General features: G+C 42.0%; 1 protein-coding gene across 1 annotated transcript in view; it reads left to right on the plus strand.

Moving 5' to 3' along the window:
• The window catches only part of LOC127651272 (lysine-specific demethylase 2A-like), a 42,141-nt gene extending 26,188 nt beyond the window's left edge, over positions 1-15,953 (plus strand). The window contains 10 exon segments of the mRNA XM_052137025.1: positions 7,018-7,269; positions 7,374-7,490; positions 7,606-7,692; positions 7,956-8,114; positions 8,995-9,024; positions 9,602-10,713; positions 13,866-14,029; positions 14,150-14,296; positions 14,404-14,619; positions 14,775-15,953. Coding sequence (XP_051992985.1) covers positions 7,018-7,269; positions 7,374-7,490; positions 7,606-7,692; positions 7,956-8,114; positions 8,995-9,024; positions 9,602-10,713; positions 13,866-14,029; positions 14,150-14,296; positions 14,404-14,619; positions 14,775-14,956 — 2,466 coding nt within the window. The 3' untranslated portion in view covers positions 14,957-15,953.
• The last annotated feature ends 905 nt before the right edge of the window (positions 15,954-16,858 follow it).

The raw sequence follows: 16,858 nt of genomic DNA on the forward strand, positions 1-16,858 counted from the left end.
TTACTGGAGGATTAAAAAAAAAGATATGTAAAATGTTTTGAATGATTTGAATGCAAGTCAATGGAGGATTCAGTTTTGTGAGCCGTCTAGTGCCCTCTTCTGTAAAGAACGCTTTGTCTTACAAAATGTTATTTCTGACAACAATTGGGTCAATATCAAAATATGATGTCCCTTGACCTTTTTTTAGTCATGAAAAAGCATTCAAATGGTAAGAAAAAAAAAGAGGCTGCTTAAATTTGCATTTATTGAATTATTGTTATTTTATTATTATTTTTTTTGCAGCATGTTAAAAGTTATTCATATTTTAACTAATACTCACAAATTTGTTGCGTGACTTTTGAAAACATGGAACACAGTACATGAGTCATAGACTACTGTTTACGGACCCAGTTATTTACCTTTGTTGGAAAGCGAAGTGCGTTTTAAGGGAGCCCACTACAATTTCACATCAATTTTGTCGTGAATGAACTAAGAATTGTTACTGTGAGAATATGTAGTTAAAGATGCTCATTGTTGAACTTGTAATGGTTAAAATATTTGTATTTTAAAATTAACAAAAATAATTTGTTTTAATGTCATCTCGAGCATAGTCCTTGAATATGGAGGCCCAAACCTGCATAAATAATAAATAAATAAATGTAATCATAAAAAAAAAAGGAATAAATGTCTTGATAAAACAAATATTATTTGTTTTTAATTACATTTATTCCTGAATGTATTATTGTATGACTATTCCTTTTATTATTTTCTATATTTATTTTTTACTTTTATTTTTATTCTTTTTAACTTTTAATTATTCATTTATTTTGCATATTTTATTTATTTGTGTTAATAAATTTTTTATATTTATTTATTCCCGCATATATTTATTTCCATATTTATATAGTCCTATATATATATATATATATATATATATATATATATATATATATATTTATACATTTATTTTTACTTTTCTGTGTGCAACATGGAAATGAGGGAGGCGGTCCTTGCGGAGCTCCAGTGCATCATTGGTTAAGAGCTCAATAGTACTTATCGGAAGCAGATGGAAGTCCCAACTTAGCACCCTCTGACTCACACAGATTTTTAATATGCAGGGAACGTTTGGCAGAGAGTTTAACAATCCAGGATATGCTTCGACATTTATACCGGCCTACAGCTCTCCTAAAACATCAATAAGCACCTCTACTCTAAATGAAACATAGTCATTTGATGCGCGGTTATCGACTACATTCGCAATTTGCGCAACTCTCTAGATATATGTGAAGCGTCAGCTATAGTTCTCTTACGAGAGGTTCTCTCGTATTGCGTAAGCTAGCTTACGCTACGGGAAAGATTCATCTTTTCTGAGATATTGAAGCCAAAAAATTATCCTTAATTTTTGTATCCATTGTCAACGCAGTGCGGCAGCTGCAGACCTTGAGCGGGCTAGCTAGCGAGCTCATAGGTTGCTCTGCGGCAACTGCTGCAGCCTATAGACGAGCTTGGGCGAACTCGCATCCAATGAGAGGCGTCCGCGCGCTCACTGCAACAAAGCCCGCCAAAATGGGCGTGACTAGAGTGCATATAAGTGTAGTTCGTAGGCTGGAACCCTGATTTTCATCTCTTCAGCGAAGCTCTTCGCATCTCTGAACTGGAAGCCGCGTCGCCGTTCGAGGGGCATCAAGCAAGCGTGGACAGCGCTCGAAGAAGCCGGCCGTCTTCGCCACCTTCAGCCGTCCTGTGAGCTACGCCATCCGGCGACGTATCCTTTTTTTAAAGCAAGCTAGTTCTTATGAACTTCACAAAAGAGTACGAGCGTCTTTTTAAAGATGCCTCGCTCCACTTGCGCCTCCCCGATTGAGGTGAATGGGGAAAGAGTCACGTCTGTTAAGTGATGCGCAAGCATAGCCACGGGCACGGGACTTACATACAGAGAAGTGTTTGCTGGCCGTGTGACAGAGCGGGCAGAGAATGGGCGCGCGCACGTATTCGTGAGCGCATTTATTGACTCTAACACTCGAGTGGTTCGTAACCGCTTTTGAGTGTGCTCTGATGGGGACACGGAACGTGTAATGCTTGTGTGTAGAGGTGAACACTAGATTGTGGGCACATTTTCTACACATAAGGCTGGTCGTGTGACAGAGCGGCCAGAGAATGGGTGCGCGCACGGATTCGTGGGTGCGTTTATTAACCCTAACACTCGAGCGGTTCGTAACCGCTTTATGTGAGTGTGCTCTGATAGGGACACGGGACGTGTAATGCTTGTGTGTAGGGGTGAACACTGAATTGTGGGCACATTTTCTACACATAAGGCTTTATTTTGGGTCGCCGTGGAAACGGCGTTTGAGTGCAGGCAAGCGGGTAATATCACCGGCTTGTTGGCTGCTGAATCCACCACTGCAGTAGCCTGAGAGAAGGGGACTGACAGGGGGCGTACGGGACTTACAGCTGGCCGTGTGACAGAGCGGGCAGAGGAGGGGCGCGCGCACGGGCTCGTGGGCGTGTTTATTAACTCTAACACTCGAGCGGGTCGTAACCGCTTATGTGAGTGTGCTCTGATAGGGACACGGGATGTGTAATGCTTGTGTGTAGGGGTGAGCACTGGATTGTGGGCACATTTTCTACACAAGGCATGTTTACTATTTACAAGATTTCTTTGGGTCGCCGTGAAAACGGCGTTTGAGTGCAGGCAAACGGGTAGTATCACCGGCTTGTTGGCTGCTGAATCCACCGCTGCAGTAGCCTGAGAGAAGGGGACTGACAGGGGGCGAAGCTTTGACGGTGGTCCAGCCGTGGTGGGACTGAGCCGTCGTTTTCTCAACAACGCTAGGAGGACTTCGGTTGCTCAGGTTTCAGTACAATCTTAGGCCGAGGCCCGCAGGGGGGCGGCGGTCTGCGGCGGCTGTCTGAGCGCGATCGAGGGCGGCTGCCCATCAAGGTGACTCAGACCTGTATTTCAGCTCTGCAGCCCTGGACAGTGGCCGAATGGTATCAGCGGGGAGTGACAATGGGAGCTGTATCTCGCCGAAAAGTCATCTCGACAGACGCGTCCAACACGGGTTGGGGCGCGGTCTGCGAGGGCTCTCCGGTTTTCGGCCTATGGTCAGTTCAGGAAAAGCTCCTTCACATAAATTGTCTGGAAATGATAGCGGTCGAGTACGCGCTAGTGCGCTTTCTCCCGGTCATTCAGGGTCACCACGTCCTGGTCCGTTCGGACAACAGATCTGTGGTATCCTACCTAAACCGTCAGGGCGGTGTCAGATCCAGGAACCTCTTCCATCTGACGAAACGCATACTGAGTTGGTCCCAGTGCCACCTGCGCTCGCTGAGGGCGACGCACGTGCCAGGCCACCTGAACGACGGCCCGGACAGACTGTCCAGAGACAATATTCCCCCAGGGGAATGGTCCCTGCACGCTCAAACAGTCCAGACGTTATGGCAACTATTCGGCAGAGCGGAGATAGACCTCTTTGCGTCTAAAGAGAACTCTCACTGCCCAATATTTTTCTCGAAAAGCGAGGATGCGCTGGCCCAGGGCTGGCCCAGACGCCCGCTTTACGCCTTCCCTCCCGTCTTGCTATTGCCACAGGTAATGCAGAGGATCAGGGAAACGCGTCACTCGGTGCTCCTCATAGCCCCGCGTTGGGAGAATCAGACATGGTTCCCGGAGCTTACGCAGCTGTCACTGACAGCGCCGTGGCCCATCCCAGTGAGAGCAGATTTCCTCTCTCAAGCTCGCGGCACAATCTGGCATCCCCACCCAGAGCGCTGGGCGCTGCATGCGTGGGTGATCAACGACTACCCGTCGCTCTGCCAGAAGGAGTAATAAACACCATCATACACGCTTGAGCCCCTTCCACGAGAAGACTATGCGTCAAAATGGTCTGTGTTCTCAAAATGGTGCACCGACCAAGACCTGGACCCGCGGACATGTGGGGTGTCGTCGCTGCTCGTATTTCTACAAGAGCTGCTGGATAAGGGCAGATCCCCATCCACGCTCAAAGTGTATGTGGCGGCCGTTGCGGCGTTCGCTGAACCCCTGCACGGCCAGTCATGGGGTAAAAACGAGCTGGTCATCCGCTTCCTCAGGGGAGCTAGAAGGATGAACCCCCCCGCGCCCCCCATCGGTTCCTATCTGGGATCTTTCTATAGTTCTCGAAACTATGAAAGCCCCCCCCTTTCGAACCACGTCAATCCGTGGACCTTTCACTCAAAACCGTTTTTCTGACTGCCCTGTCATCAGTCAAACGTGTGGGAGACCTTCATGCGCTGTCTGTTAGCGCTGCGTGTCTTGAGTTTGGACCAAGTGACTCCAAGGTCATTTTAAAGCCTAGACACGGCTATGTTCCCAAGGTGATCGGTACTCCTTTCAGAGCACAGGTCATTTCCCTATCGGCGCTGCCAGCACCGATAGCTGAACGCGACGCCAATCTCCTTTGCCCGGTCAGAGCACTGAGATTGTATACTGCGCGCTCCGCCGCTTTCAGACGCTCTGAGCAGCTTTTCGTTTCGCTCGAGGGCGCACCAAAGGTCTCGCCGCCTCGAAACAGACACTATCTAGATGGATAGTGTACGCTATTGCTGCTGCATACGCGTCAAAAGACCTGCCATGCCCGTTGGGCATTAGGGCTCACTCCACTAGAGGCATGGCATCCTCGTGGGCATGGTCCAGCGGGATTTCCATTCACGACATATGTGTGGCAGCGGGATGGACTTCCCCTCCACCTTTGTCAGATTTTACAATATGGAAGTGCCCGCTCTGCAGGCAAAACTACTAGCGGTTTAATACGCTACAGCTCCCTGGTGAGCTGCACTGATGGGACACATTCCACACAGACCGGCACCGCCGCTCTGTCGTTCCCTTCCCACTATGTGCTTATGTATTACACAATCAATGACCCGCATTCTTGCCGGCCAAATATTATTTCCCCACTCATAAGGGCTCCCCGGGTCCCCCTTAATTCCCTGGGGCTCATACAGTGGATGCTTGAGCGCACGGCGTTGACAATGGGTTCCCGTAGCGTAAGCTAGCTTACGCAATACGAGAGAACCTCTCGTAAGAGAACGTATCGGTTACCTAACGTAACCTCGGTTCTCTCTAGATGAGGGAACGAGTATTGCGTAGCCGGCCGTGCTTTCGCGCCACGGCGACTTTTCGCTTCAGTCAATGAAAACCAGGGTTCCAGCCTACTGAACTACGCTTATATGCACTCTAGTCACGCCCATTTTGGCGGGCTTTGTTGCAGTGAGCGCGCGGACGCCTCTCATTGGATGCGAGTTCGCCCAAGCTCGTCTATAGGCTGCATCAGTTGCCGCAGAGCAACCTATGAGCTCGCTAGCTAGCCCGCTCAAGGTCTGCAGCTGCCGCACTGCGTTGACAATGGATACAAAAATTAAGGATAATTTTTTGGCTTCAATATCTCAGAAAAGATGAATCTTTCCCGTAGCGTAAGCTAGCTTACGCAATACTCGTTCCCTCATCTAGAGAGAACCGAGGTTACGTTAGGTAACCGATACGTTTTTTTTATTGCAGAACTTACATAAACATACATAAACAATCAGGGAAATGAAGCATGGTTGTATCTTTTACAATGAGCAATCATAACAACAGAAATCAATAGTATGGATTTGCGGAAGTCAAAATATTAAGTTATATACACAGAGAAAAAAAAGAAAAGCATAAGGTTAAATCATATCATTTATGAAACTTGCTCATTTTGTGGTTTTGTTGAAGAAAGGGCTCCCCATTTATTTTGTGATTTTAGTATAACCAGTACATCTTGGATTGACTTAAGCTCTTATATTTTTAGCCCCACAAATAACTATAGTTTACACAATATGGCTATGACCTAACGTCACATCAAAACAAGTCAAGAGTAATCAAGCACACGCTTCAATCTACGATAAACCAATGGTAAGTAGGACCAGCCCACATAATTATCATACAAGAGACAGAAATTTAAGAATAAATTCAAAAATAAATAAATATGGGAATATTTAAATATAGAAATAAATACATGTGGGAATAAATAAATATAAAAACAAATGAAAGAATAAAAAAAAGTTTTAAAGGATAAAAATAAAAAGAGAAAATAATAAATAAAGGGGAAAAAAGTCATCCAAAAAAAATTTCACTAATAACTCATTAAAAACTAAATATATTTGTTTTATCAAGACATTCATTTATTTATAAATTTTTATTTATTTTATTTATTTTGTCCTCCATACTTGAAAACAAATAAAATTGTGCTTAAAGTCCTTGAATTTAACTTTTGAAGCATCTGTACGAACTCTGTATATATGTGGAAAACATGTCTCAAGTATTTTCAATTTTCATATAGCATACCCTGTTTTACTGATAAGCAAGATTTAAAAACTTAAAAGCCTGTTTAAGTAAGAGTCTGTGATGCATGATTTATTTTGAGATTGTGTTGGTTTGTTTTTGGATGGGGATACGTATTCATTTTATTTGTTCAGGTCTTGAAAAGGGTTTTACAATTTGTTTTAAATCTCTGCATCAACCAATATGCGTGTAAACATGATTTTAGTGTGATAAAATCTCTTCCTAAACTTTTCTGTGTAAATAGTCAGTTTTACAACTTTTTTGCCATGATGTAACGTGTAAACCCAAAACCAACTAACAATTATGATTTAAACAACTTTACAGCTCAAATAATACATACGTGTTAACAGAATTAATGTGTGCTTTATATAAAATTTATAGTTTCACATTTTCACCTTTTTAAATCCTCAAAAAATTTGCCCCATTGTAAGTGCCTCACTGCAACCTTAATTTGTGCTTTTTTTTTTTTTTTTTTAAGAAAAGGAGGGATGAGTCAAAATGTATTTGTGATAATCAATATTATGAGATGTTGTTGTTGTTTTTTTGTTTTTTTTTTTCCATTCATTTTCTCTTTTACTATGGTGTGTTACATTTTGATTTTAAGGCATTTGGCATCTCCCAATTGAACTTTCAGTTTGTCAAATCTTTCAGTGGAGTAAATGAAGTTAATTTCCGTCTGTCATTCTCTTAAGCCCCCCTGGTACCAACCCCCTCCTCCGCCTCCACCTGTTATTCGTCCCAAACTGGCAACCACGCCCGTCATTCCACGTCCAGTGAAACCAGCCTCCAACATGTCGGTCCTGCGACGACGGCGTGTGCGATGTAAGCGCTGTGAAGCCTGTCTGCGCACTGAGTGTGGTGACTGCAACTTCTGCAGAGACATGAAGAAGTTTGGTGGTCCGGGCAAACTCAAACAGACCTGTGTTCTCCGACAGTGTCTCGCTGTGAGTTGAAGAGTGTTTGTTTTGTCATCAGTTCTTGTCTTCGGAACAAGTCTTGCTTTGCTTTCGTTTGTTAACTTTTTATCTGTCTCTTTCTTGTTTCTTAGCCTGGTTTGCCGCTGTCTGCTGTATGTGAGATCTGTGGGGAGGGTACCCAGGAGACTGGAGAAGAGCTCATGGAGTGCTCCAACTGTGCTCAGATAGCACATCCGAGCTGTTTGAAGGTACACGCGCTCCTCTGTTTTACCAAAAATATAATTTTAGTCCTCAAGATGCATCAATTCAGTGTTGAACAACATTGACCTACCAAGCTTTTTTTTTGTAATATGTTGTCCTTAGGTGTCAGGTGATGGAGTGGTGAACAAAGACCTGCCGAGCTGCTGGGAGTGTCCCAAATGTGTTTTTGGCAAAGACACAGAATCTGAGGTAGCACAAATATTTACACGCCGACATAACACACATTTTACAAATTTTTCAAGAGAGGGTTCCTTCTTGCATGAACACAAATTCAGGCCTTTCAAAACAAGGAAGCTTTGAGCTGTTCTAATGCTAGCTTGTGCAGGCCTTTATACATGCACTTATTCACACACTCACACCTAGGAATAAGATGCATGCTGCTGAGAGCCTATGGTGTCGTACAGACTCTGGTCTGCGTATGCAACGGTAATGCTTGTTTTCCTGTGTGCCAGTCATCGGGCAGCGGTGATGACATCACTGCTCAGGATGGGTCAGGGGGGCGAGGGTGCGAGAGTGGGGCATGGCACGGGGTCGGGCGGCCCCCCTCTTCTCTCTCCCACAGGTCGCTCCAGAAAAGGGCAGCAGCCCCTGATCAGCGGTTTAGGAAGAGGGTGAGAGGCACCGCCTTACTCACGGCACTGCTGCCGCACGCACTGCCATGCTCCCTTTATGTATTCCTCCCCCTCTCTTTTCTCTCATTTTCCCTCCTTCTAATCTGCACAGGAAAAAACACACTGAAGGCAGACTCCAAAAAAATATTTGGAGAAATGCTAGAGATTTCTTGAATCTCTAGCAACATGAATGGGTGGTGTTTCAACTGGAGTCCATCTATACATCCATAGATTTTCAGTATCTGTCAGACATCTTGTGCGTAAATATACAGCACTGATTAATTAATGGGATGAGGAGCAACAGAGATTGTGTTCATAGTAGCACATACGAAAACCCACAAAGGCTCTGCATTATTACTTTTGTGATCTCATGAAAAACTTATTTAAGTTGATTCTGTTTTTTTTGTGAAAACAAGACTGAAGTAACACTAATGTGTGGCCTATTTAACATTATTTTCTACTTAATAATGTTAAGTTTTTATAACTTATGTTTTTAGCTTGTATAATAAATCTATAATTATTACTTTAGATTTTATGTAATATACTTCGGCTCTGTGGCCAAAAAGGTCTCCTAATAGAAATAGGTTTTGCACAGCAAATAAAAATTGTTCCTCATGCTTTTGCTCTCTCTTGCTCGAAATCCATCTCATTTCACTCCTCTTCTTTTGTCTGCCCCTCTCTTTCTCTCTGTCTCTATTTGGCCCACCCTGCCCTGTTTCATCATCATCGTGCCCCATCACTGCTTGGATTGACTGAGGCCTTCAGAATTAGCTCTGTGTTTGCAAACTTGTATTATTTCATTCAGTGATACTTATGTGTTATTCACTGTTCCTTCACGGTCATATCAAATAAGATGTGTTTATTGATTCCTATTTTACAGATAAAATTGGAAGGAGGAAAACACACGTAAGTAACTTTTTGTAATTATTCTGTTCTGCACATGAGTAAAAGGAAATACATTTGGGTCTTTTTTTTTTTATGTTTTAATAATTGATGTGACTGGAGGACATTGTTTTGTCCTCTCTGGCTGCACACAAAAGCGGGAAAAATAAATTGCAAGCAAATTGCTCATTGGGGAGGTTTTCTTTAGTGAATTCAGTGTTCTGAATCAGTCAGACAACTTGTTTCTATAGTGAACTGGCTCCAATTACTTGCTCACTGAACTGCAAGTTAATATGTCTGTCTTCAAATGATCCTAGAACAGTTATTGTTTACTTTTGAAAGCAATATTAGAAATGCAGTGACATTTTAAACCAGCATGGTTGTTAATATGACAATGAGTTATTAATAATACATTCCCACATCTGTTTTGTTGTAATAAATTATATTTTAAGTAAAACTGAAAAAAATGTTTTGCAAGTTACTAGACCCATTTTGTAGGTAGGGTGGTGTTAGGTATTTGATCGAAGCCCCCTCAGCAAAAAATGGCATTGTATCCTGTTATGTATCACTCCCAGCATTGTTATGGATTATATTCTCTTTTTCAGAAACGGAAGTCTCTTGATCATCGAGTGGCAAAGATCTATCGGCGGCACGGAATGGAGCATGACGATGTTTCAGGCAGTGACGATGAGGATGAAGATTGCGGGAAGAAGTCCACCCATTCAAGGGTTGGCGTTTCATCATCCCGCCGAGGCTGTGGAGCTGGTAGGCGAGGTGTTTGGAGAGGCTCCATGCATCGAGGGGTCCGAGGGGGAGGCAGCTTGGCAACAAGTTCACTGAAAATGAGACGGGGACTTGGGGCAAGGGCCGAGAGAGGGGGTCGAGTTAGGTTAAGAGGAGGATCTCAAATGAAACGGCAACGCTATGAAACGGATGACGACGACGATGATGATGATGAGGATGAGGAAGATGATGAGGATGACAGTGATGAGGAGAGGCATCTGGGGCGGTCAGATAAGGAGCATCGTTCGCGAAGACAGAGACGTAGAGGTGAGCACTACGATGATGACGACGATGAGGATGAAGATGATGATGAAGACAGCGAGGAACAGGACTTTGATGGGGAGGATGAGATGGAAGACTTGGATGATGGTGTGGAGGAAGATGATGATAGGGAGAACCAGTCAGACTCAGACCTTGACCCCCCTGTCTTACTTGTCTCAGACTTGAATGATGACCTTCTCAATGACTCTTACTTGACTGTGACTCTCCAGCGCCCCCCAAAGGCCAAACGTGAACCTGGATCCATTGTACCCAAGCTGGAGGCTGCTGTGTCTACCCGCACACCCAGTGCACCTGGCTTCATCCAGCGCAAGTCGCTGCCCAGGACCAGACTCAGGAACAGCAGCAACTTGACACCTGCTGGTAATGGCCTCTCTCAGTCCAAAGGTCGCTCCTTGAGACGGAACTCCAACCATGTTGGTCGAGAGAGAGACACGGCATCGCCTTCCTCAATATCTTCTCGTTCATCAGTTTCTCCACCTCCTCCTCCTGCCATCACCACTTGCTCTCCTCCCTCCCTCCTCTCTCTTCCCTCATTCCGTGATGTAGGGAATGAACAAGGATGTGAAAAGGATGTTTGGGTGTCGGTGTTCCGGTACTTGAGTCGATCAGACTTGGCTGTGTGTATGAGGGTCTGCAAAGCTTGGTACAAGTGGTAAGTGCCGACTTGTATGAAAATACCCCTGTAGTTAAAGCATAGACAAAATCTTTTTAACAGGTTTTGATGTTTTCTGGGCCAGTGTACCAAAGGAATAAAGTGCACAAGGCAATCAATCTCCAGTAGTATATAGCATTTATTTTATTGGGTCATGGACATTAAAAAGCCAACACCTATCAGCAGACCAACTGGCTTCATTGTGGAACATGTATGATTTAAAATAAAAATTATTAGATGGTTTTAAAACATTCTATCAGGTAAAGAATTTATCTGATTTGTTAATAAATTGCATTGTCATCTTAAGCTAATCTAATACATTTTAATAAATGTTGGGATATAACTATGCCATTAGAAAAGTTACAGAGTTGACAAGGGATGCACCAATGTTTCGGCTGCTGATATGTATTGGCCAAATATTGACCAAAGTAAAACCATTGGCATATAGGTTAATGGCCTTTACTAACCTTGTAAGGCTGCGTATTAAAATATAGTCTGCATTCAATGCTTTAGTCAGGGCTGTGTGCGCAAGCGGCGCCCTCTAGCGGTCTGGGCAGCATTATCCATTATAACAATATAATACAGAATTTAAAAAGCGTTTTTGATCCTATAGTTAAAACTCCATGATGTGGTTGACATATCAATGGAATTGTCTGACATATACATAGTATGAATTTGTAATGATCTATCATATACAGTATACTATACACTAAAATGTGAGTTCTGTTGTTTTGAACTACAAAAACAGAAGTGCAAAAATGTTTAGGAGTACAGAATAACCTTTTTCAATCAATCATTAATTTTATCATCGTTATTTTTTTACTTTTTATCTTTTATTTATATTTCATTATGGGTCTTTTAAAAAAAATTGGCTGTCAACAGATCCAATCCATGTTCAATGGAAATGTATCGTTACAACAGTAAAAAAAAAGCTTTTGTACCTCTATGTTCTATTTTGGAGTTATGCTTTAGAAATGTACAGTGGTCTGATAACGAAACAAGGTAAGTGGCAAATTACCAGTTTTGGTATCAGCCTATAGTGTTTTGTTAAAATTGGTATAGGTATCTGTCCAAAATTTTCATAGCGGTGCATCCCTAGAGTTTACAGTTATTTTGACCTTAATAGCCTTATGCTCAATGTCATGACACTTTCATGGTGCTTAGGATTTAATGCTGATATTTCTACAGAATAAGTGAGAAAGAAGTTAATAAAAAGGTGACATTTACATACACCGTTCACTTCTTGGGCTGGATTTTAACTTATTGACTTACACCAATCAGCCACAACATTAAAACCACCTGCCTAATATTGTTTAGGTCCCCCTTGTGCCGACTGCGCCAACACGCCTCAGAATAGCATTCTGAGAATATATTCTTCTCACCACAATTGTACTTGCCGGTTATCTGAGTTACTGTAGACTTTGTCTGTTCTGGCTGTTCTCTGTTGGCCTCTCATCAACAAGTCATTACTGTCCACAGAACTGCCGCTCACTGGATGTTTTTGGTACCATTCAGAGTCAATTCTAGAGACTGTTGTGTGTGAAAATCCCAGCAGATCAGCAGTTACAGAAATATTCAAACTAGCCCATCTGGCACCAACAATCATGCCATGCTCCAAGTCACTGAGATCAAATGTTTTAACCCCATTCTGATGGTTGATGGGAACATTAACTGAAGCTCCTGATCCACACCTGCATGATTTTATGCACTGCTGCCACACGATTGGCTGATAAGATAATCGCATGGATGATTGTTGGTTCCAGATGGGCTGGTTTGAGTATTTCTGTAACTGCTGATCTCCTGTAATTTTCACACACAACATTCTCTAGAATTGATTCTGAATGGTGCCAAAAACATCCAGTGAGCGGCAGTTCTGTGGACAGTAATTACTTGTTGATGAGAGAGGTCATTGGAGATTGGCCAGACTGGTTCAAACTGACAAAGTCTACGGTAACTCCGATAACTGCTCTGTACAATTGTAGTGTGAAGAATATCATCTCAGAATGGTGCTTGTTGGTGCTGTTTTGGTGGCAAGAAGGGGACCTACACAATATAAGGCACATGGTTTTAATGTTGTGGCTGATCGGTGTATACCACCTGGTAATGCTAATAAGTCATCCCATTTACTCACCAATACGCTAATAACTCAGTATAATATTTCAAAACTCAAATCTTACATGAGATTTGAAATAATCAAGTTATTCTTTGCTTTGACGTCAAACCGTGAAGAGACATGTGCACAGCACGTAATGACATTGGATGAGGTGTTTACATGCTACACGAAATCGGGGTAATGGGCAAAAATCTTCCCGTTTCGATTGGCTTATGCTTAAGCTGTTTATGACCTTAGACTAAAGATTCTGTTCATGTAAATTAACTGGCTAAAATTAACAATTCCCTTATGTTTAACATCAGGAATTCCGATTCATTTCCTTTCAGGCGGTTCATTAATTACGTTCAATTTAGTGTTGTCACCCTATTTGTTGAAAACTAACCATAGTAATATTTAGGGGTGGTAATCACAAGGTAACTTGCAATATGATGATATATCAATATCTAGGTCACAATACAATATAATTGCGATTCTTTCAAAAATGCGATATATTGTGATATTTTACCCACTGTTTCCCATTCTTCTAAACAGAACTTCAGAGAACTGTTACCAAATCACAAAATACATGTTAAATTAATATAAAAGTGCCTGAAATCATTTATGTGCACAAGCAATACTGACCCTCCAGTAAGTTACTACATTTTACTTTGTAGTAACCATGGTTAATTTTGTGATTTTACTGTGGTTATACTACAAATACAATGGTTAAAATATGTAAAAAATAAATTAAAAAAAAGTAAATTTTTGTAAGGGAATGTCACCCTGATTAAATGTACATCTAAAAGCTGAATACTGAAGTAAATTATATCATCAGATTGTTATAAATCTGAAAATGTTATTTAAATACCTTGTAGTGTAGCTAAGTACTTTTTTAAAGAGAAGCTTGACTTTAACAACTTGAAGTTATGAGTACTTTGCAGTTTGGGAAGCTACAGTTGTTCAAATGAAAAAGGACATGTCTTTCTCCTTTTGTTATAAACGGTGTACTTGGTTGTCGGTTGATTTGTTTAGTGAGTTATTTTGTTCTCTTCTGCTGTAGGTGTTGTGATAAACGCTTGTGGACACGAATAGATATGAGCCGCTGTCGGTCACTAAGCGCTCAGGCTGTATCAGCCATCGTTAAACGACAACCAGTGGCACTCAACCTCTCCTGGACACCTGTATCAAAGAAACAGATCGCCTGGCTCATCCATCACCTCCCAAGTATGGTTTAACCGTGCACGTTTCAGTCTTATTCAGCCCCAAACAGTCTTGATTTCTTTTAGGGAATGCTCTAAAATGAGATGTTTTCTGCATTTTAAAAGTCTCCTTTGTTTCTCTCAGGTCTTAAAGATCTTTCAATGTCTGGTTGCTCTTCATTATGCGTGTCTGCGTTAAGTTCGCAGAGCTGTCCAGGTTTGCGAACGCTTGACCTTTGTTGGGCTGTGGGCGTCAAAGATTCTCAAATAAAAGACCTCATTGTGCTGCCAGGTGAGGCGCTCATAATTAGTGTTATTTCTGGGACTGTGTGTACTTTGAAAGCTGAAGTAACCCATTCAATCTCTTCTTTCCCAATTCTACGTTCTCCTGTAATGCAGGCAGTGAAAGTCGCTGTCGGCTGAGAGGTTTGCTAACCTTACGCTTGTCTGGTTTGGATCTAAGCGACTCCACCCTGAAGTTGATTGTCAGACATATGCCTTCACTGCGGCGTTTAGATTTGTCCTACTGCCAGGGGATCACAGACCAGTCCATTAGCCTGCTCACGGCCTCTGGCTGCAACACACGCAACACACTCCGACAACTCAATCTTGCAGGTACAGTTGATCTTCTGCGCCCTAGATTGGTTTGTCTTCTTGTTTACAATGTAGAGATGAGATTCTATTTTGCTGATTGGCTAAATTTCTTGTTTGAATGCTTATTTAAACCTTCACCAAGCTTCCTTATTCAGATGGTTTCTTCCTTTCTTTAGGTTGTAATAAGTTGACGGATGCTTGTCTATCCTATTTGAAACGCTTATCAGCCCTCACTTTGTTGGATCTGCGGGGCTGTAAGAACGTGTCTCGACATGACTGTGAAAACTTCATCTCTGACCTGTCTTACTGCACTGTCTTTTGTCTGACTGAAGACAGACTTATTCAGAGAATATCATAATGTGCACCTACACGCATACAGTCTCCGCACAGCTCTGCTTGGTGAGCCCACAAGTGCTGCATCCCACTGAATACAGGCTGATCTAGCCTGAATAGGAGGATGAGGCTGAAGAATAGACAGATGGAAGGATGTGAGTGTTGTTCTATGAGGGTGAAAACAGGCTGACAAAGGAGAGTTATGTTCTTCTCTGCTGTGTCTTTATCATGAGAAACAAGTGGAGGATTTTACTCCCTCATTCCATGAGACAGATCCAGAAACATCCAGTGTGCGGCTTTATTTCTTCGCTGAGCATTCAGCCTTCTCCAAAGTGACTTCTTCAGAAGACTTCAAGACTTATGTGGATGAGTTTGAAACTAAACTTAAAAATTCACACCACGTTGGATTTGCTAAATGCGGACTGGAAGATTTGGTCAGAGATTGTGGCTTCTGAAATGTTACAATGGACCTGTTGGCGCAGAGTTTGTGTCAATAATCGACTATAAAGCAGCATTATGATTCAGGAAGAAAATAATGCACGTGCTTCTAGTTCTTATATGCCACAACCTGTTGAACAAAGAATGTTGTGGCAAGCACTTTCTATGTGCCATTAGAGAATTTGAATCATTCAGCCTACTGAACCAGATGGTCTCATTCACTCACACTTAATGTCTGAACACAAATCTTGGTAGTTCAACCTTTTTTTTTGAAGGTTTTGCTGCCTGTTTTTTGTGGACACTAATTATTACACCACAATATCGGGTTTTACTCAATCCTACCATATCATTCACTCTTTCTTCTTTGTCTCATTGTTTGTACCTTTGCTTGCTGTCATCCCATATTGCCCATTTACCTGCATTCTCCTGTGCTGTTTAAACTTGGAAAGGGTTGTTCACAATTAGGCTAAATTGTTTATTTACCATTGGAAAGCTGTAACTTAAATATAACTTGTAGCAACACAATAGCAATTATTTCTTAAGAATTTTAGAAAACATTGTTCTTTTTTTTTTTTTCATGAAAATAAAACAAATTATAAAAAAAGATGTTTGACTTTGTTGTTACTGAAGTTGCCTTCATATTATACATAACTGCATCTGCGCATGTTCATTTATGGGTTTATTGTGCCACCTGGGACAGACATAATTTTCACTGATGTGTAATATTTCAGATAGTTTACCATGCATGATAAAATGCTTTAAATATAAATTGGAACCACAGTAACTCAAAGATGAAACATCTATGAATACTTAAATTTATAGTGGTTGTCTGATGTTATTGATGGATGCAGATTTTTAGAGAGCAGGGTGGCTGATGTGATGCAGATATCTACAGGTGAAACTCGAAAAATTAGAATATCGTGCAAAAGTTCATTAATTTCAGTAATTCAACTTAAAAGGTGAAACTAATATATTATATAGACTCATTACAAGCAAAGTAAGATATTTCAAGCCTTTATTTGACATCATTTTGATGATTATGGCTTACAGCTTATGAAAACCCCAAATTCAGAATCTCAGAAAATTAGAATATTACATGAAATCAATAAAAAAAAAGGATTTTAAATACAGAAATGTCGGTCCTCTGAAAAGTATAATCATGCATATGTACTCAGTACTTGGTTTGGGCCCCTTTTGCATTAATTACTGCCTCAATGCGGCGTGGCATGGATGCTATCAGCCTGTGGCACTGCTGAGGTGTTATGGAAGACCAAGATGCTTCAATAGCGGCCTTCAGCTCTTCTGCATTGTTTGGTCTCATGTCTCTCATCTTTCTCTTGGCAATGCCCCATAGATTCTCTATGGGGTTCAGGTCAGGCGAGTTTGCTGGCCAATCAAGCACAGTAATACCATGGTCATTGAACCAGGTTTTGGTACTTTTGGTAGTGTGGGCAGGTGCCAAGTCCTGCTGGAAAATGAAGTCAGCATC

This window comes from Xyrauchen texanus, chromosome 11 (genome assembly GCF_025860055.1).
Source record: "Xyrauchen texanus isolate HMW12.3.18 chromosome 11, RBS_HiC_50CHRs, whole genome shotgun sequence".
In the NCBI taxonomy this organism is placed as follows: domain Eukaryota; kingdom Metazoa; phylum Chordata; class Actinopteri; order Cypriniformes; family Catostomidae; genus Xyrauchen; species Xyrauchen texanus.